Below are 23,480 nucleotides of genomic sequence, written 5' to 3' on the forward strand. Positions count from 1 at the left end.
AATTATCCATCCCTAAACTTGCTTCTTCTACTGTTTTCCCATTTTAATCAGGACCATCTACTAAAGTTAAGGAAGCTGTCCTTCCCTTCTCCCTTTCCCTCACCCGTTACCCAATCTATCACCAGTCTGCACCATTCTAATCTGAAATAGGCTCTGACTAGCCTTTTCCACCTCATCTGGCAAAGTTTTACTTCATTCGCTCCCCACACACAGCTGTTTTCCATTAGACAAGAAACAGATTCTTTCTCACCAAAGGACCTTACACAAACTGTACCCTGCCTGGCATTCTTACCCTTTGTTTGTTAAACCATTTCTCATTCTTTAGATCTCAGCTTAAAAGTCACTTTCTCAAACAGGCCTGCAATGACTCCCTTCCCAATATAAACTCTACCCTCACTGTACTCTTTCATAATATATTGGAATCACTTACTTCATATCATGACTACGTGTCCATTAAAGTCAAGGACTAGGATTGTTTTGCTCACCACTGTACTCCTAGCATCCATCCTAGTAATTAGCATACTGCATTTTTGCCACATTAAATGAATGAATGATTGAATCAATGAGAATTAAAAAATACTCTCTGTGGATAATTTGAAGCTACTTTCAAAATATGAAATGAAGATACTTTCCCAATATAACTTCAAAATTATGTTAATGCTTACTCTGGCATTTGACTCAAATAGACTTTTTGTTGTTGTTGTTGTTGTTGTTTTTTCCTGCACAACCAATTGAAGAAGCTATTGTAACTGACAAATTAGGATTTATGGGTTGATTTTCATTACTGAATCATTATACAGATATTACATTTTGCTTTCTAGTATATTGGAATAAACAGAGGGAAATAGCTGAAATCTCTAAATTGTAATCCAGCTGCCTTGATCGCTGATAACAAACATGCTGGGTCAGTACAGAACTAACCCACCCCAAGTCCAAAATTATCCTGATAACAGACAGGATCTAACCAAAATGGACCCAACTGACAAGTGCAATAGCTTAGACTTTAACCTATAAGTCACCTATACCTCATTATAATATTAAAAATCATGCCCATCATATTAGGATCACCATTTTCTTACATGTATCCTGTGACTAAGTATAATTGAATCACCTCTAATTACATCATATGGGGCTACTGTGGTAATTATCCTAAAACCTGCCCATCTTTTAATGATCAAAATTGGTGCAGTTCAGAGAGAAAGATTTTGGGCCGACAGCCCATGTGATCTCCTGCTATGCGCTTAGTAATAAACTTTTCTCTTTGAAACCCTGGTGTCTCAGGAATTGGTCATTTGTGCACATCAGGCAAAACTATCCACCACCTTTGTCTGGTAACACTATTAAGAATAGCACTTCACAGATGTAGAAACTAAAGTTCTAAGAGCTTAACCCCAGTAGCTGAATAGTGAGAGACAAGACACAAATTTAGGTGTCCTAATTCCAAAGCTCATGCTCACTATACTAGTTAATAACTGACAACTTGTTTAAAGAAAAGAAACAGGGTGGGCCGTGGTGGCTCAGTGGCAGAGTTCTTGCCTGCCGTGCCGGAGACATGGGTTCGATTCCCGATGTCTGCCCATGTAAAACAAACAAACAAACAAACAAAAAAACTGGATTTAAAGAAAAGAAACATACATAGTTTGCAAGGTATTGAATGTAAATAAAATTATTACATTCAAAATTTCAAAAGATAATACCTGATGTTTTTAAAGTATTCTTAAATGTAAATACATTTTTCCTTCTGAAGTAAATAAGAACATTGTTTTGAATCCACTTATACATTCTGCTTTATTAGCATAGTAATGAAATATTACTTTAAGGTTCATAAGTGTTAATGATGCTGATGATCAATAAAGCCATAACTAAGAACTGGAACACAGAAAACATAAAAAGAAGTTAGCTCAAGATTCTAAGCAAAATTCATGGAAATCAGAAAATTAGATTTATAATTTCTGACTACATATAATGTCTGAGATATATGTATTTACTTATTAAAAGATAACTCTAGACGTTCTTAAAGCTTTAGTAGCAGGAAGGGCCAGGCGAGGGAGAGGGAAGTAGATTGCTAATTAACAGATTCTACTTTATTTGCATATAAAGCTTTGGAAGAACTTTACATGGTCTTCAAGCAAAATAATAGAATTTAAAAGGGAAGATATTTAAGATGTATGTTTACAGAAAATCACCTTAATGGACTCAAGATTTTACAAAACAGTATGTTAATGTCACAATAAAGAACATGGTCTCTTATTGACCATGAACAATTCCTTCATTTTCTTCTGTTTATAAGAAGCACATGCTGTTATACAAATATACAAATTTAGAGACAAAATGATTAGCTGAAATAACTAAATCATTTTATTATTATTATATGCTGCATGGGGGTGGTCACATTTCATTCTGTTTCCATGTTTTTTGTTTATTTGTTGGCTTGCTTGTTTTGGGACGCGCACATGATGGGAATCAAACCCAGGTGTCCCACATGGCAGGGAGAACTCTACCACTGAACTACTCCTAATCCCCACACTGTGTTATTTTAAGTGAAAAACAGGAGCTTAGATAATATTGCTGCATTTAAATAATTTATAAAATTTGCAAAACATCTTATATAAAATGTTTATATATATATATATATATATATCGTATTATCAGATTTAATGTTCTGATAGATAATCAGAACTGGAAGAAAAATTTACAATATTCTAATGACTAGCTCACACATCCCCACCACCACCACTGCAAATACGGAAAGTAAAAACTCATTGCAGTCATGGGACTTGATAAGGCAAGTATAAATCAACAGCAAACGCTGAAGCCAACTTGAGCCTGATGGCCTTTCACAGGACTAAACTGTAGGTAGGATCTGGGTATTTTACAGACAGGAAAACAGAGACTGAGGGGACGGTGACATGTCCAAGGGGACAAAGATAATAGGAGGAAGAGGATGAGGGAAACTTCAATTTGAATGCTTTGCAATTCTAGTATTCTTATTTAATTCTCCCCATCAGTCTATCCGACACTTTTCTATTTTTACCTGTCAGTATTTTATTGTTTTGCCCCAAATGTGAAAGGTATGTAATCAATGGGAATAGTCATTCTGCCATTTCTCGGCAGGTGATACCATATGGTTTTCTGAACATGCTCTCTCAGAAATATATCATGCATATAAATATACAGAACTTGTCTAGGTAAAAACTCTGATGATTAAAGATGCAAGCTTTGGTAATAAAATAAATTATAGTTTTAATTATAGCTCTATACAAAAACTTTTACTTTATGAGCATTGTCAAACCTATTAGGCGTTTGGTATTCTCTGGAACTTCTGTTCCAAAAATCATCAAGTAGAAAACTGAAAATAAAGAGGCCTAGAGATATAATCTGGACAACCTTCCCCCACAAAACACACACAAATAATAATTTCTAAACATAACTGGGCCACATTAAACAGGCTATCTGACTTCAGATTTGGAGAGCAATCATTACTTCCTGTGCTATAGCGATCACATCATTTGCTGATAACAGTGAAATCACTGTACATGAGTCAATAGGTATATCAGGAAATAACAATTAAAAACAGTAGTTTTCTAAAAATACAGCCTGTACACTTTAAGTATTCATGTTCCTAATTGGAATGACAGCTGGTCCTTTCATTGGAATGGTAGCTGGTAGCTGGTTTGAGAAGTTTGTGGGCTTCTCCAACTAACAAAAGAAGGAACCAAATACAAATTCTGTTGTAATTCAATTTGGAAAATGAAGAAACAAGTATATTATGCAAAAGGTCTGGAATCAAGTGACCAGAAATATTCATTCCTTCAGAATCATACATGAATCTTCAAAAAATTTTTAAGATTTGGGCTGATTATAACAATGAACAATTCCTTATACTAATATCTAAGAAACAGTAATGTTTAATAATTTTTATTCTGTTAAAAGATTGTTAAAATAACTGATCATCCTTTTTTGACTATAGACTGTAGCTTTCTCCAAAGGGCTAAATCTATAAAAGGCTATTTTAGAATTTCAGAATTATGTAATACCATTTTATTTTTTTCTTAAATCACACGAGAAGTAATTATTTAAATATTGTTTCAGAAATATTTCAGATAAACATGAAAAAAACGTGTTAAACTGAAAAAAAAAATTTACCTACCCTACAGCAGTTTAATTCCTCTGCTGTAAGAAGGATTGTACCACATTTTCTTCCTGGAATCCCTCTAAAACAAAAAAATATATACATTTAAATACACTAATATTTGCATTGCTATTATAAAGAGTAAATTAATATTAACATAAATATTTTATTTTTATGTCATTAAACCAAGAGCATACTACTACTAGGTGGGCTCTTCCCTAACAGACTCCCAGTCTCAGCCTTTTTTAGTGCATCCTATGTATCTCCACCTCCCAGGAAGCTGAAGTTCCACATAACTTCCAACATGTCAGCTATGTACCCATAAGTCCTCTATAGCGCATGTGGTCTGCCATGTGAGTTACAAAGTCTTCTTCCATGGTTTCTAAGTTTTCTACTATGAGTAAAACCCATTCTTCATCGTGGTTTGCATTATTGCCCTCTCCTTTCATCAAGCTGGTTCCCATTCAGTAATGGTGCTTAATTCCTCTTTGTGCTCATTCTGACACACCATAGACGATTAAGTGCTCCCTGTTCTACCTCAACCCATCCCAAGTCCCCACCTAGGGTTGATTTTCCCAGGAAACTTCATCCTAGTCAACTTCACTCAAAGCTCAGCCTTTTCTGAACTCCTATCGCATTTAAAGTCAGTACCGCAAGAATTAGCATTTAACTATTCCTAGACTGCTGCAATAATTTATTTTGACTCTTTTTCTTTCTCAAGTTGGTTATAAGCAACCACAGAGAAAAATTCATTCCTTAAAACTTTTTTAAGCCAACAGAGATAAATGCTTATGAATAGCAAGAGAAAAGCAAATACATACTATAAAAAGCATTAAGCAAAGCAAAACTCCCATTCCATTTTCTTTCCACATGCCTATGGCACATTTATGTTTACATAGTTTTTACATGAAGCCAAAACAAAGCCCAGTAGGTGTCTGCTGGGTGTGCACACGGTTCCCTACGTTATACCCGGAGGGAACACAGAGACAAGTCACGGGGATCTTCCACACAGTGACCCCAACAATCTGAAGATACACTCATGGTTCTTTTCCTATCACAAACCATACCCAGATGCTTCTGTGTGCTGCGAAGTGTTCCTGGGAACTGTAAGGTCTGGACTTCAGAGCCTAAGAAGAGTTGGTTTCCTCTCCCCTCAAGAACATAATTCCTTCCTGTTAATCTATACCAGCAAATACACAACCCCGTACTTCCCAAGTATAGAGGGACGGAAATCTTAGGGTATCTTGACTGGAACAAGGTTAAAAAAAAAAAAGAGGTAAATATTCTGTGCCATTAATATATACATGTGAACTGTACTCATTCTAAAACTGCTCTATATTTCCTCCTTATTCTCAAAATTCTTCTGGAGAATTTTTGCCTTAAGATAAAATACCACCTCCTAGATTTTACAGGGAGCTACTTACCTAAAAATCTCGCCTCTAACATTTCTTTTTTACCCTCCATCAGGATAATTGTATATGTCAGGACCCTGTATTTTCTGTCAGTCTTTATGTCGAAGGGCACAATTAATCTAAATTTGAATTTTTCTTAGAATAGTATATAGATGTATGTATATATGTCAGCTTTAGCACCATTCCAGCATCCCCGATTAGCTAATCTTTTCACCTAAACTGGATCTTTCTTTATTTCCTGGTTATTTATAAATCATAAGATATATATTCCCAGTGTTACATCAAACTAAACATCAGTCTGAACATGTACCTGAAAACACTTTAAAAACACTGAATAAAATATGTAGGAGGTCTTTATAAATGCTGTAATAACCTGGCAAGAAAGTAAGGACCAATCAGAAGCTGAAGGTAGAAATTCAGGAAGATAAGCACAGCTTAATCCTGGAGAATTTGAGCTTGGGCTTCTGTTTTACAGCTAAAGCATAAAGATGAGACACAGAAAAGGGGGGAAATTCACAAGATGGGAAGTTCAATAAATGGCCAACCTGCAGCTTTAAATATGTATCCCAATAACAGCAATTGCCTCATGGTAGCCTGAATTAGACATAAGCATTCACCTTGGAGGGATCTGAAAAATAAACCCCTGCCTTAAAACTTGGTAATGAATGAAAAAGTAGTATCTCCCAAGAATTCAGGCCTCAACCAAAGTTTGTTACCTTAATTAGAACTACCTGGCTAGTTACAAAAACTTCAAACTAAGAATTCGATTTAATTCAAGCGATCATAGGTGCCTGATAAATGTAAATTCTCTCTGGAATAGTTTACCCTCAAACTATTCTTACAATGAAATTTTAAAAAGTATTTATGAGCTCACTTTCAATTATTACAAAACACTCAAAGGAAAATACACCACAATTTATGGAGTCTCCAGAAACAGAAGGCTATAGACTCAAACAAAGAACTAGGATTTTGGAAATATTAAACACGTTACACAAAATGTAAGTATATATAATATGTCTAAAATTAAAGAGACTAGAAATATGAATAATTAGCAAAGGACTATAAAAAGTAACTTAGAATATTCAAAAAGAACCAAATAGAACTTCAAGAGATAAATTAATAATTATTGAAATATAAAACACAGAGCAAAGGACAAGGATGACTGAAAGAATTTTGGCTAAAATCTCACAGTTACTCTGCTGAACTCTATTTTATTTCCAAGATACTTCCCCCACCTTCACAGAAAGTTTTGCAGCATTCAGCTTCACAGCTTTGTCTATTTTCTTCTTTTGAGGTATTGTATAATCAGAATGAAAGTGGGGATGAGGTTGTAAGTTATGTTGAAAAAGAGATTGTGAATAAAAATCTACAAATGTGAAAGCCCAGGAAAATAGATCCATATTTCTGGTTTTGCTCAATTTTTTACATTTTTATATAATAAAAATGCTGCTTTAAAATAAAGATTATGCAGACAAATAGAATATAATGGCAAGTTAAACCAATGAGTGGAGGTTGGAGGTAGTTCTTTTTTTCAGGTTTTACAACTTCCTTTTCAGATTCATGGTAAAATTGATTTTTTGCATATATGGGACAGTGCTCTTCAGAACTTTTAAGTACAATTTAATATTACTATGCTGCAAAAACTGCTTATGCCTTCATTTTTTTCCACACTGCTAGTGAGTCAGATCTGTGAACTACTGAATGTTATAAAATATATCAGAGTAAACATTAAACATTTTATAATATAAGATTTTGTAGAGGCAAAATCTGAAGAAAAAAGTAAACTATTGAAATTTACTGTCTGAAGCATTGCATGTGTACTATTTACATTGAATCCTCTCATCACCCTTGTGAGATAGATTTTTAGTAGCCCTATATTTCCAGCAGAGGAACTGAGTTCAATGTGGTTGAGTAACAAATTGGCCATTTGGTGTTAGTGAGTGAAACAGTCGGAATTCCAACTGAGGATGCCTCACTCCACAGCTTATCGTGCTTTAACCATCCACACTGTCCCCCAAAAGTCCCAAATTCTTAAAAGCATCATGCATTTCTATTACATTATAAAATAATTCTGTAGCCATAATTGAAATTTTAAATAATCTTGCTGTAATTGATTATTTGAACAGAATTTTAGAAAATTCCATCCAGGTAATAAGCAGAAAATAAAAGATAATAGCCACTTAAAAAAAACAAAAACACTCAATGGGTGGATTTAACAGCAGATTAGCTACAGCAGAAGAGAATATTAGTGAAATGAATGAATGATGGACAAGAAGAAATTATCCACAATGCAGCACAAAGAGTGAGCCATGGGAGCTTTATAAAGTGGCTTTAATACATGAGGACAAAGATAAAAGGCCTAATATGTCTCATGAGAGTTCTAGAAGAAGAAACAATGAGTAATGGGGATACAATATTTGAAGAGATAATAGCTGGAAATCCTCTGGAACTGATTTAAAAAAATGCCCGGATTCAGAAAGTTCAATGAATCTCAATCAGGATGAATAAAAATAAATCTGTATCTAGACTCAAGATAGTGATATGGCAAATCACCAGAGATAAAGAGCATATCTTCAAAAGAGTCAAAAGGGGTGGGGGGTGGGGGAACCCAAAGCTATAAAAATAGGAATATTAAACTAAGAGCTAATTACTCAGAACAAACAGGAAGCCAAAACACAGAAAAAATATCTTCAATGGTTTCAAAGAAATAACTGTCAACCTAGAATTGCATAACCAGTGTATATCTCCTTTAAAGAACAGGGATGAACTGACAACATTTTCAAACAAATGAGTGTTAAATGAATATATAGCCACCCATCCATCCTTGTTTGAGGAAATTCTAAAAGATGGACTCAGAGCTGAAGGAAAGCAATCACAAATAGAAAGTGTAAGATTTTTAGAAAGAATAAGAAAAGGACATGATAAATAGGGATAACAATAATTATTGACTATAAATAAATAATAATAATGATTAAAAGTTAAGTAAAAATGCAAATGATAATGACAGTATTAATCAGGGGGTAAAATTAATTTAAAATCTTGATGTTATTTTATTATTCAGGAAGAAAGTAAAGGTGCTGAATGTACAGAATTTGAAGTGTGTTTTAAAACTTCTAGGAAATCTCAATCTTTTTTAAAAAAGGACTTTATAACTTAAAGGTTAGAAAAGGGAAAAATCTGGAATGATATTTTTTTTAAGTCCAAATAGTCAATAGAAACTAGAGGAGGGAAAAAAAAAAAAAAGAAAAAGAAAGGGTGGGTCAAAGGAGAAGCACTAAGTATGTTATCAACATAAATCTACAGGAATAGTTACCAAGTAAATGTAAATGAACCAAATCCTCTGAATTAAAAACAAAGATTGTATTCTGTATTTTAAAAAAAAATAAAATTCGGTCATAAACTATTTACAATAAACAACAAAATTTAAGGATTCAGAAGAACAAGAATGGAAACACATACTAGAAAAAAACCTAATGTAAATCAGTGCTTATGATAACAGACAAAATAGACTCAAAATTCAAAAGGATTGCTAGAAATAATTACTGTGTGATGAGTATTAATTGCAAAGATACAATATCCCAAATTAGATGTATCTAATATTACATCTCACAATATACAAAGAAAGAATGGATAAAACTAAATGACAAACAGATAAATACACCATCATGCTGAACAATTTTAACCTGGCAAATAGTTTCTACGCCAAGTGATCAAGGTTTAACCAGGGACAGTCACGTTGGTATCATGCAAGACTGATATGAAGTGATGAGAAGGGCACTGTATCTCTGTAATCTTCCTCCAAAGCCGTTACACCAACCCCATGAGAAAAACATCAGACATATCCAATCTGAGGGACATTCTACAAAATACATGATCAGCACTCCTCAAATCTGTCAAGGTCATGAAAGACAAGGCAAGACTGAGAAATTGTCACAGACCACAGAAGGCTAATGGAGGCATGCAACTAAATGCAGGGTGGTACCCTGAGTTGTATCCTGGAACAGAAAAAGGACATAAGTGGAAAAGCAAGTGAAATCCAAAAAAAGTCTGGAGTTTATTTAACTGTAATGTACCAATGTTGGTTTCTAGCTGTGACAAATGTACTATGGTAATGTAAGATTTTAATGTTAGTGGAAACTGGACGAGCGGTTTAAGGGATTTTCTGTAGTCTTTCCAACTTCTTTATACATCTAAAACTATTAAAAGATAAAAAAAAAAAAAACTTTTGTTAAAAACAGTGAAAAGTCAGGAAAAGACAAGCTGAAGAACTATTTCAGGATAAAAGAGACTAGAATCAGGACAACAAAATTCAATGTAGACTTCTTGATTCAATTTAAGACTGGGAAAAGAAAGCTGTAAAGGACATTATTGGGGAAAACGTCAAAATTTGAAGTACGGAAATATGGAGGATGGCTTTGATAAAATCATTACATCATTGTGCAATTTCCTGATTTCTGACTTTAATCATTATATTGTAGTTATGTAAGAGAATTCGTTTGTTCTTAAAAATACATACTCTCATATTTAGGGGAAAGAGGCACAATGTCCCCAAGACTCTTATAAATTGTGTATGTAGGAGTTTCTGGTACTACTTTTACAACTTTTCTGTACCTTTGAAGTTACATAAAAATAGCTATACAAAATCATTTTCAAAAATAGTTTCTCATACTTGTACTATTCTGTATTTTGTGGCAAATAGAAAGAACCACAGACATCCCCAAAACAGGTGAAGATGCTCCTCAAGAAGATAAATACGTGTAATCCTTTCCAAAATTGAGCACAAGAAGGTGAATTGGCTCTCAAGAGGCTGGGTGGTTGTTTCGTTTGACTTGGTTTCTTTTGCTTCATTGATTGGTGCAGTTGTTTTTGTTTCTAAGTGTAACATTTCTTCATACTTCTTTCTTCTTCTCCATTACCTGCACCACTGCCTTGATTCATACCTTTATCATTTGCTTGGATTACTGCTATTTTCTTCTTCCTGACTAGACTCAGTGTGAATCCCTTTAATTTGTCCTCTACATTAATACCAGTGATCTCATTATGACTTCTAATCATGCAATATTCTATCTCTTAGTAGCTCTAGATAGGTCCCCAAATAATTTCAAACTTATTAAGACACAAGATCCTCAAAAAAATGCAACCACCACTTAAATCTCTACTTTTATCTTTCCCACCATATTCTTTCAACAGATACACAATTTTAGTTCAATGAACTCATTACAGGTCTTTCATTTCTCCCTGACTTCACCTGGATACTCATCCCACTAACCAATTAACCACTGTTTTTCATCTCAGTAATTCCTACTCATTCCTCAAAATCTGCTTTAACTTATGTAATAGTTATTAAAATTGACCACCTACTAGAACGTCAAACACCTCTTAATATATATCACATTTTTGACCACAAAATTTGAGTTAGAGATTAATGATGAAAGGTAATTAAAATTTTTTAAACATTTCTGAAAAATTCACTAGCAATGGAAGAAATAATGTACAAAGAGAGTATTTAGAACTGTACAATTAAGAAAATTCACCTCTGAGATTTTAGTAGTTTAGTATTTAGAGTATAGACAAAAATCTAAACAAAATGGTATTCAGAAAAATCCAGGTGGCTATTAATAAAATATAATACAACATGACCAATTGAGGTTATTCTAAGAAAACAAGACTTTTAATATTATAAAATTAGGAAATTTAATTGAAATATAAGAGATTAAAAGAGGAACTCATATGCACAAGTGTCAAAAGAAAAAGGAGATGCTAAAATGCAACAAAACTCTCAGTAAACTAAGATTAAATGTGAAACTCCTTTATCAAGAGTATCAACCAAAAACTGATACCAAACATCATATGATTAAATATATATATGTGTATGTACATATATATAAAAATCCCTTTAAAAGCAGAAACTGAGCATGACAGGTATCTATTCAGTTCTGGTCTGGAAATTCTAGCACATAATACCAAAAAGTGAGAGAGAAAAAGAAAAGGAAAGATAGAAAATAAAAGGCATTAAGTCTTGAAAAGAAACAAAGTAATCAATTTGCATATTTTATAATTAAATGTACCCAGGACATTTATAATAATTATCATAATTAAGATAATTTAGCAGTTTGCAACTAATATAGTAATAAATGGATTAAAGGCAATCCTTTAATATAAGGATATTTAATATAAAAATAATGGATTTTTATATATTAGCAACACAGAAATTATTATATGAATTAGTAGTTGCTGCAGTAATAAAAATAGTATGGCATTATTAGCACAGAGTCAAAGAAACAGGCTAATTAATGGAGCAGACAGAGCATGGAGAATCAGACTCATGCACAGAGCGGGAACTTGATAGATGACAGAAATGGAGATCTATCTTTTATCTTTATTAAAAGACTGAGTCATTTAATAAAATCCTTATATATCCATATGAAAAAAAATGAAACTGGATCTCTACCTCACATATAAAATATCACACACTGGGAGAAGATGTTTTGAAACAACCAATCAACAAAGTATCAATATCAAGAAATATATATATATGGATAGACGTCCCAACCACATTGGTAACCAGAAAAATGTTCAATGAAATGCACAGCATACCAACAAAAATGTAAAAAGCTTGAAATGTTCAAGGGTTGAGAAGAATTAGAAGAAAGTGGAATTATTTTACCCTACTGTGAGACAGTAAGTTGGTTAGGATCATTTGGGGGGAAAAAAGGTAATTTTTAACAAATCTGAAACTGCATGAATTAGTTTCCTATAACTGTCATAACAAATTACCACAAATTTAGCAGCACAAAATCACACTCATTAAGGAAAGAGATCATGATCTTGTAGTTCTATAGTTCAAAAGTCTAGCAGTGCCAGCTAGGTACTCTGCTTATGATCTCACAAGGTCAGTAATAAGATTGTTATCTGGAGGCTTTAGGAGAGAATGTATTTCTAGGCTGATTCAGATTGACAGAATTAAACTCCTTCTCAAGGTTTCCTTATGGCTCCCTATGTCTTCAAGATAGCAACAGAAGGTCAAGTTCTTCTCATACTAAAAATCTCTCTGAATCTTCTTCCACCACATCTCTCTGACTTCCTCTTTTGCCTTAAAGTGCTCTTGTGATTACATCAGACTCACCTATATAATTTAGGATAATGTCTCTATATTAATCCCAGCTGATTAGTAAATTGTATCTCCAAAGTTCCTTTTGCCATGTAACATAACTACAAGTGAGACATCCGAGAGTAAAGGACATGAGGGCAAACTTGTCTATCACAGTCCACCTTCTGGCCCTCATGATCCACATCTAATCCCTCCATCAAGGGACCTGTTACCCTAAAGAAACAACTTACCTGTTCCCAGTACACAATGGTTGGGCAGGGTAGAATAACAGTTACAGATACTCCAGCTCAAACACAGAGAAAATGGAAGTTAAAACAGGGTCACTACTACAAAGCAGTTCTGAAATCCAGGTAAGCAAATTCCATTATATTTCAAGGCTTCAGAAAAATCCCCTATGGTTCACAGCTCCACTCTCTTCCTTTTTTATAATGTAGCAAGAGTTTATAGCTGAGTTGTCTTACTAGTCTCTTTCCTCGCAGTAGAATTTTAGGGTCTGACAGTCTTCTTTCATTTCTACTCTGCCTCTTACAGTCCAAGCTAGCAGCATTTCTGCTGTTATAAAATTATCAAGCGCTTTATGAATCTCCTGTGTATGTCATCGAGATTCACTCCATCACACCAGAGTCTCCTGCACAGATCTTTCCTAGATAATCCCATGACTATTCTTAGCTATTGCTGAGATCTATGCAGCACATATTTAATCTCTTCCAAGAGCATTTTGCATGACTAAATACTCTGATGTTTGTATCTCCCTGAAATTCTAGCACAGGATTGCAGATTCATGCACTCAATCTTTTCTCTAGAGGACAATTTCTTGACAGTGAATCTCTTAAATTTTAGAGTCTTTTGCCACCTGTATAGCCTGAGCATTTTCCAAATCAATTTGTTCAAGGCAATGCAGGCTTTTTCTATGCTTTTCAAAATTCTTCCAGCTTCCACCTACTACCTGATTCCTAAGACACTTCTACATTTTTATACATTTGTTAGAGCAGCCCCCCACACACTTCTAGGTACCAAAAATATCTATTAGCTTCCTGTTGCTGCCATAAGAAATGACCACAAATCTGGTGACTAAAAGCAACACCCATTCATTCCCTCACAGTTCTGTACATCAAAATGCTGGTAGGCTCAGTTAGGTAATCTATTTAAGGTCTCACAAGACTGAAATCAAGGAGTCAACCAATCTGGGTTCTTATAAGGAGTCTCTGAGAGATCATTTATTTCCAAATTCATTCAAGTTGTGGCAGATTTTTTTTTTTTCCCCCTCTCATAATATCCATGTGGCTCCCAACATTTTCAAGCCAGCAAAATCAGGTCAAATTTCTTTGACCACCTCCCCTTCTGCTACATCTCCCCGACTTCCTCTCTTGCCTTCCTCTGTTTTCATGGGCTCATGTGATTACATGGAGTCTATCCAAATAATTCATGACAATCTCCCCATCTGATGAGTAACACTAGTTAAAACATCTGCAAAGTTCCGTGTGCCATGTAAAGCAGCATGTGACATCAGAGGGTAAAAGAGTCATGAGGGGCCAATACTTCGCCCTCTACACTGCGTATACCAAATGACCCAAAATTTCATTCTGAGGAATAAGGTTTCGAGAAATCCTTACACATATGTGTCAGGAGACATATAATGATGTTTATTCCACTGTTTATATGGGAAAAAACCTAACTCCTACAAAAAAAGTTCATCAACTTGATATTAGATATATCTGTTTATAATCCATAAAACTGATACTATATAGCTAGGAAAACATGAACTGCAGCTTCACACATTACATAAGACGGCTTTCACACACCATCTTGACCAAAACTGAAGTCACAGAAGAATTTATACAGCGTGATTTACATAAGTTGAAAATTATGAAATGAAATATCAAATTTAGTAATGTTATTAAGGAGTTATTATACGGTTTAATATCTCTCAGAAAATTAATCCATTCATGCTGGGCCAAAAGTAGTAAAGAATAAGTTATATCATCGAAGGGGTATGTTTTCAGTAACCAAAGTTTCCTGCCCCAAAATATCTTCATAAGCCTTTCCTGTTATTTAAAATTTTCAGGATCTCATATTTATGTTTAGCCTGTTCACCTGGTAAATCCACTTTCATTTTTTAAAGCCCAAGCCATCTCTCTGACTTCCATATCTGGGGTTAATTACCCCTCCCACTTTGTGTTGTAGATACTCCTTCTGTGGTACAGTAAGAGAGTTGAGTTTAAACCCCAGCTCCAAACAGTAAAATCATTTGACCTTGAACAAGTTGTTTAACCTTCCTGAAATTCAGTTTCCTCTTCAGAGAAGTAAAGATAATGCAGTTTGAAACATCACATGTGTGATACATGTGGCACAGAGTAAGTCTTCAGCTGAAGTATAGTTTTTATTATTCCTTTATTGCCTTATTCCCAAGAGTGGAATCTTGGAGGTGCCGGGATTATGTATCGACAACTACATTTCCTACACCCAAAGATGGCTGAAGTTAGTTAGATGTTCTTTAAGTGTTTGTTGAAATGAATTGCATTTGATTTAGGGGAATGATTTCAGAAGCACTTAGCTAAATAATATACTGTAAGATGGAATTACAAAAAGAGTGACAAACCCATCAATGGCATACCTTCTATACAACCTTAGTACCCGAGATGACAGTATACAGTATATTCACTGAATAGCAGCTAGGGAGAGTGATGCATTTAAGGAATAGTCAATGACAGAGAATGCTAAACTGCTAAAGGGGCAAAATGGAAATTCTAAGTATTTTACATATAAAGGTAACAGAATTGAGGACTAAACCTCAATTCACAATCTACGAATCAGGCATATGATTTGGCTCAGTCTTGACCACAGCAACAAATTCCCAAATTGGAGGGGGTGGGGAACCCAACACAGGTTTTACCAAGTACTAGTTCTCAACTGGGTGAAAGATAAATCAACACCTTTTCCATGCCAAATCAATCTAATTAGATTGAGGCCAGAACAACTCAAATCAAACTCTCTGGATTAATTCTGCTTTATTGATGGAAGTTTGCATCTTGGATTTGTTTGCCTTAGAATTTACAGGGAGTTTTCAGACACTAAGGGAAAATGTAATAATACTAAAAAAAAAAAAAAGTTAATGTAATTCCCAAAGCTTTCCAGTGGCACAATGAAGTGTTTATTTATAATGTAATCAAATTTGACATTTAAATAATTAATATATGAGAGTTCTATTTATACTTGAATTGTGAGGAAAAATATAACTTAGAGATAATGAAGGAAATAAGTCATATGAATACTGGACTTAAATGTGTCCCTGCAGGGACGTGCAAAGCATGTGATGCTGAAGTAAACTTTAAAAATTCATTTGTTACTCATCAACATTAAGGAACATAAGAATATGAAACTACTGTCTTTCCTTCTTAGCATCATTATATCAACACTTTTTTAATCCAAAAATGAATTGTGAGATGATCTTATTTCTTGGTCTTACGGTAGTAATAACATGTAAGTGATAATGAGGTTGGCTTCTTGACTGTGAAATAATAATGAAATACATAATGAAAATTAAACTTTATATTTCATATTTATTTGTAGGTCCAAATAGTAAAGAAAATTTAATTGACAGAATTGCAGTTTAACCAGAATATAATTAATTCGCTTATGCATGAAGCAAAAATTTATTGAGTTATCTACTAACATGCAAGGCATGGCAACTAGCATTCTCTATGTTTCTAGACTCTAATAATTCCAAAGAACATATTTTGAGTGCCTACCCCATTGTAGGCATTCTGCCAGGCAGTGACAACACAAAGTTGAAGAATACACAGCCCCTGGCGTAAGGAAGCACAGCGGGAAGGAAGAAAGGCAAACACAGAGCCAGGAGTGTTACAAGGAAAGTAAGATAAAGGTGCTAAAAGCACACACAAAATCGGGCCCCAACCCTAGTGCAGCAGAGCCAAAGGAGATTAACATAGAAAGTGACAGGACCTGAATCTAAAAACGGGGGTAGAAATTGGCAGTGGGACAATGCACAAAAATGCATTCCAGACAAAGGGATCAATCAGTTGGTGTCATGGTACTGTGGACCACTGAAGGAAATACGAGTATTTCCGAGGTTTTGTGTTTGGAAATATCAGGGAACACCTGATAGGTCTCACATACTATGATAAGGCCTTTAAATTTCTTTAAATGTTAAGGGAAAGAATTAGAGGATTTAAAACAAGGAAAGGGAGAGTAAATTTTAGATCAGATCCTAGAAAGACCATAGGAGATGCAAGCAGACTGGACTGAGGCAGATGAGACTCAACAGCACAGCCAGTTGGGAGGGTCAAGTATTTAAGTGAGAAGCATCACTTCACAAAGACCTGGAAGGGAATCTGGAGAACTTGGTTACTAAATGGGAAAGGAAGGAAAGTGAGAGGAGGAGTGTAATGTGACTCAGCTATCCTACATAGGAAACTGTCTAACGAAGCTATCACAGTGAGAGAACAGAGGAAGAGTTTGATAGTATAAATCATAAATCCACTTCCGAGGTATATCCGTTCCAGGTTTCTTTGGGACATCTATGTTCAGTAGCAGTTGTGTCCACAGATCTAGATCCAAGGAAAGAATTCTGGCTATCGTAAGATAGGAGCATTGATACCATAGAGGTGACAGCTGAATTGGAAAATGTAGCGATCACCCACAGCAACTTACTGCCAAGAAGCATAAATTGTAAGCCTGCCAAACATTTAACCATACCATATCCAAAGCCTTTCATTAAACAAATAAAAAAAACACAGCCATTTAAATAGCTCAATAATTTAAAATTCTAATAATAACATTCAAGTGACAATCAGTCTACCAACTTATAGAATATTAATTTTCTTTTGAGATATAATTACATGAAGAAAATAGGTCATTTCTAAAGGCAAAAATAAAAAATCCATCTAAGTACAGTTTTTCTAAACTAATGATTGTTTCCATTTAAAGATGATGCATTTACCTTTCTATGCAGTATGTTTAATTCCTAAATTATATGCAAAATGTCATCTCTAGGATTTTAATCAATCAGTTATCACAAAATGAAATAAATTCACTGTTAAAATGTCATGTGCTAGCAAACTGAAACCGCAACTTTTGTTTAAAATGTTAAATACTGTGCTCATCAAGAAATCCATCTGTTACTCTGTAATTTTTTAACATTGTAACTAAATTAAAAATGATCTCGTTTTATAGTTAGAATGTAAATGTTGAAATTAAAAGGAAAGCAAGTGGTTATCATTGTGGTACAGAGTTTTATGAACACAATCAACTGGCTTGATTCACAGTCTTTCAGTAACAAAAACAAAATAAATTGCTCAATCTCTGAAGATGGAGATTTTATTTAGAAGAAAATATTGAACAGAATAGTGTCACTCTAGCTCTTAAATGCCATACATATAAAAAAAATTTAAAGAAATTACTGCATTTGAGATATGCTAGATCTATCCAGCTATCTACAGATCAATTAGGTTACTATTAAGACCAAAAATATGCTTTGCATTCATTATGTGGTAAGATTCATATGTAGCAAAAATATTGCCATCTAAAAATAGTCTTCAAAATCCTAGGAAATTAAAGTGCAAAGCTAAAATGTACAAGAGAGACATTTAATGTATTTAACAGAAAAGAAGCATATAATTGTGTCTATTATGCTGGAAAATTCAGTTCAATAAACATTTATTCAATTCTTACTATCTGCAAGGCACAACAACAGGTCTTGCAATACTGGTGATAAGTGTTTTCCTTTTTAGCCTTTTCACAATTGTTATATAAAGAAAGGGGGGGAAGTTAGTATTCAGCCTCTTGATTGAATTTTATAAGGCTGCTCAGGTGTTTTTGCTCCAGCATACTGTGGAACTTGCATGTGTTGTGGTTCACAGAAGAATTAATAAGAATGAATCAGGAACATCTACTGGAGATTCCTTTGATGGTTTTTAAGCAGACCTACATAAGAAAGGACAATAAATAATTTAAACAAAGAAACATATAAAAATAGCACAAAACAAAGGGGTGAAGTCCCTTCATTACAATGCTAGGAGAAGATAATTCACAGTTAACTGGAGATGCTAAGTTTATTTTAAAAACTACTAAATATATTCATACAAATGACTACAAATATACGCTGGAATCTGTATGTGTTTGGAAGTGTCAGTTTGCTAAACTTTCTACTATTTAGAGGCTTTTATCAGAGTTAACTCAAGCTGAGAAAGTGTTGAGATCCAATTGCTCTAACTCCATGATAACTGGAAGGGTCCAATCAATTCTTTTATCAAAGCAGACAGTGAGTTGCACAGATTACTGAGATACTTTCACTCACTGGAGTTTATTCTCAGACAGTCTGATGCACTGCTAGAGTCCACCTGAACCTATAGTGGCACCACAGTCAATCAAGGCGAAATATTCAGAAAGGCTTTATTTTTTTAATGAATAAAGACATTAACAGTATTTCTAATCTTTCTCATTTCCACCCTACAAAGAATACACAAGCCATGCAGTCAGGGACTTTGAAAGGGGAAAAAACTGTAGAAAGCTCAGTAATGTTAGAGACGGAGCAAATTATACTTCATTATCAAGCACAAAGAAGGGCCAGGAAGAACGAGAAACTACAGTTTGTCTCCCTATTGTGGCTTCAAAACAATGACTTTCCTGAAGATTAGGAAAAAAATTGATGCAATTTTTTAAAAAGTCTTTCCAAAATCAGATTCATTTTTAAAAATTCCTTCTAATAGTCTTCCTATATTTAGATTGTTTGGGCTCTGAGAAAGTTAATGCTAAAAGAGTATTTTTACCATAGGTAACCACGGAAGGAACAGATACAAGCCCCTGGAGGAAGACTAGCTGGCACTGGCGAGCCAGATTTCCCATCACATATAGGGTTACTGCTATCCTCTCTCAGTAATCACAGGGAAGAGAAGAATATCACTGCACATCCTTTGAAAGGCTCCAGTAGCCTGTGGTAGCTGAATCTTCAAGACCCAAGAAAAAAGCAAGATGCAGAAACTCCTGCAGGAGAAGGCACCATCTACCTCAGGAAAAGGTGGGGCATCAGACTGCTTGAGGAAGGGCTGTGTTGGCAAAAAGCAATGGGAAGGAAGATTGTCCTTGAAATGACCAGAAAGGGTGTGTCCCTTGAAGTCTCTTCCCACCATCCAGAAACGTACCTGACTCTTCATTTAATCACTCTGAATTACTAAAGTGAATCAGAATTTTAAAACTTTATTTTTTTTCACGCTATGTATGAACATATTCAGTTGCTGAAGGCAATATGTACTGTAGTTAAGCACAGGGACTTGGAAACCACACAATTGCTATACGAATCTTGGTCTCTCCAGAGTCTTTGCCTCAGTTCCCTCCTCTGATGAATGGGGATAACAGCAATACCCACACTTCATAATGGGGCTGTAAGGATTAAAGAAGTTAGTATGTGTAAATCAGGTAGAAAAAAATGGCTGGCACACTGTAAGAACTCAATCAAGCTAGGCACTAGTATTTTTTTTTTTTCCTTTCTCTCTCTCTCTCTCTCTTTTTTCCTGGCAAGGGCAGACACTGGGAATCGAACCCGGGTCTCCAGCATGGTAGGTGAGAACTCTGCCTGGTGAGCCACCGTGGCCCACCCACTAGTATTATTTTAAAAGAACAATGTATTACTCCTTTTACCTGCGTTGATGACTCAGAACCAAGTGAATGAAACTACAGGACAGAGTCCGAGATGTTTGCTCCAAGCATTAATTTCATCAGTGGGTTAGAACTCAAACACTGATGGGAATGATGTTTATGTTCCAAGACTGGCCCATAAAGGTCTTTGTCTATTGGCTTGCTTAATACAGCACTAATATTCCTAGCCAGAATGTTGTACACCAGAAGTACTAAATTATGCAATGTACAAGAGGAGAAAAAGAAAAAGAGAGCAATGAATTTCACTCTTGAAGAGGGTATTCTTCTTCTGGAATAGTTTATCCCAATATGATTTTTCAATACTGTCTATAAAAATGGTAACCCTTTGGAAACCAGTCTGTGGCTAAAACTAATTGAACCTAGGAATGGTTATTTAAGTTAGAACCTGCTCTCCAAAACATCACAGATCATTTCTTATCATGTGTTTCCTTCAGTAATGATGTTTCCATCAGTTTTTCAACACAACCCAATGAGGTTTGAGCAAATACAAATAGAAAAGTCTTCCAAAAGTTTACACTCTGGTTGAAAACAACCATCTACAACACAAGGATGAAATGACCCAGCCACTCCTGAAATTTACAGAACCGTTCGGGTATGCCTGAAAATCAGAATGCCTGATTTTCTCCTGGGCATTCAGACACATCCATCTACCCAGTGACTCAGGTAAGAACTATGAAGTCGCTCTTGAAATTTCATTCCTCAATCCAGACTATCAATCAATCTATCAACAATCTTTGTGAAATCAACCTCCAGAGTAATCTTAAATCTGCCAACTTTTCATCATCTTCGTAGTCAAACTACTGTCACTTCTGGATTTCATTCTGTCAGCAGTAATCATCTTACTGCTTTTTCTACTACCCACCCATAACCATTCTTTACACAGAAATGAACTGATCTCTGAATAGAACTCATGCATTTATGAAAAAATTAAAAATAATAAACATGGCCAACATATTCTGGTCTAAGCCAATATGCTAATTTTCAGAGGGTTTATATCAATTTCTAACTGCATTTATGTGATTATGCATTTAACAGCTATCTCCTCCACAAGATGGTAAACTCTGTAAAGTCAGGAATGACTCTCCTTTTTCTTCATAGCATACCTAGAGCCTAAGAATACCGGGTTTATAATGTTTCCCCTAGTAAAGATTTGTTGACTTAAATCAATTTTTTTTTTTTAAAGGATGCTTAAGACTTCTACCACACTCAGACAGTGTTTATCTGTCAGAACAGCCGGCAAACCCTGTCAGTAAATTATCTGGTCTATATAGTAAGTATGAACACAAAACGATTTTGCCTTTTTTCAAAATTTCTGATACTGGTATGTTTAAATTAGATACTTCTTCCCCAGCCTTAGTCAAGAAGGGAAATGCCAAATCAAGCCAGAACAGCAGACCAACCACTCTGAGGCTTATCTCTAACAACGACATTATGGGCTATTTAAAAAAAAATTATCTTATCCATATCTCTCAAACCATATCCTCCTCAAATCTTTCTATTATGAAGAGGTTCATCTATATGACTTTAGCTGACACTCCTGGAATTCCTGAATAGAGCAGAGAAGCGTGGGAGCTTGCAGCTGTAAACAGTCTGCTTATTTGGGATAAATAATTACATCCCTGGAGATTCTCCCAGAGTATGAGCTCAGATTTATGAATGAGTGTAAAAAAGTGGTACAGCTAAACATTTATTAAATTTCTTGTGCAAGATACAAGAGGAAATGTACTAAAATTTCCTCTACTCTTGGCTTTTAAAGAATATACAATTTTTCTGTTTCAATCAGAAAATTAGAAGTGTTCCTCCCAGAGGCAGTTCAATGATTTACTGATATCTGTGAAACACTTTACATCTCCCTTAGATGCAATCAGTGGTTTAATATTTAATGTGTTGAATCATATGAAGATTATTAATATGTGTATAATTTGTGTGATCTTTGCAAATAAAAGAACCTAAATAAATTGAATTGCTGTTGAGCTCTAGATTACTTTTTGCAATTAAATTTCAACATAGATCCAGTGCTCTACAAATACAGGGCATTTCCAAAACATAAAACACTTATAAAACCCAAACTAATTAAAAGTAGAAATCTACCTCACTTCCCCAATTTGATTGTTCAGCTCCATAGTGAGAACAAAAAAAAATAGATTTTAATATTTACATTTGGATAAAAGAATTTACATCAACGTAATCACATTTCATTCTAAATTACCCTTTCTTTAAGCTAGCTGAATTCCTAGCAAAACATTTCTCTTGGGGAAAAAAAAGGAAGGAAGGAAAGGAGAGAGGAAGGGAGAGAGAAAGTAATAACTTATTAGGTGATTTAAAAGGTCTTTCCTAAACATCATTAGCTATCTTTAATAGTATTAGTAATAATAATTGCCATTTGAGTGTTTATTAAATGCTAGTGTTCTCCATGACAGAAAACTATCATTTCTTATAACAATATTCTTAAACAACTTTGTTACATTAGCCATTTATTTATTTCTAAACCAAATTTTTCATATTACAAATATGACCCAAAGATTTAAAAATATAATATAGACATAAACATTTAATATTACATAGCAAGCTAGAGCAGAGATAGGACCAGAGAACATCATTTCCTGATTCCTAGCCCAATATTCTTGCCATTTAAGTAAATTAGGGTGTATAGCAATATCAACATATTTTGCAGGGAAGTTAATAAAGTCAAGATGACTTTGAAGGATAACCTTCCTCCAAAGTGGACTATATTTTCACGTGCAAAAAGCTGCCCATTGAGGATATTTTATAGTAAGTTTGTGTTTCTTACCTTCAAGACTAATACTATCGCTCTCCTCCCCTTCTTCCTTTTCACAATGACACCTCACCTCTACATGCAGGCACAGCCTGCCATAGATTTCAAGGTAAGTCCACATTTGAGTGACAGCTTTAAGACATCCTTTTAAGGCTCAGTCTCAATTCTCCCTCAAGCCCTATTCTCTCTTGTCTTCTGCCTTAAGTTTCCTTTCTGCTTTGTTCCTATCCCCACATTTCTCTTGCTGAACTTCAGCACCCATCAGACTCTGTCCCTGAACCCTGTTCAGAGCTGGGATTATTGTATTCATCAGACAACTGCAAAACAGTCTTTCGATTATCACCAGCCTCTGAATCCCTGTCCATATATCCTACA

General features: G+C 34.6%; 1 protein-coding gene across 2 annotated transcripts in view; it reads right to left on the reverse strand.

Annotated features, from left to right (window-relative positions):
- CPNE8 (copine 8) overlaps positions 1–23,480 on the reverse strand; it is a 236,060-nt gene that overhangs the window by 104,145 nt on the left and 108,435 nt on the right. For both annotated transcript variants that reach the window (XM_077170498.1, XM_077170499.1), the window contains exon 7: positions 4,151–4,214. In XM_077170498.1, coding sequence (XP_077026613.1) covers positions 4,151–4,214 — 64 coding nt within the window. The remainder of the gene's footprint in view (positions 1–4,150; positions 4,215–23,480) is intronic.

The sequence above is a fragment of the Tamandua tetradactyla genome, chromosome 7, assembly GCF_023851605.1.
Source record: "Tamandua tetradactyla isolate mTamTet1 chromosome 7, mTamTet1.pri, whole genome shotgun sequence".
NCBI classification, from domain to species: domain Eukaryota; kingdom Metazoa; phylum Chordata; class Mammalia; order Pilosa; family Myrmecophagidae; genus Tamandua; species Tamandua tetradactyla.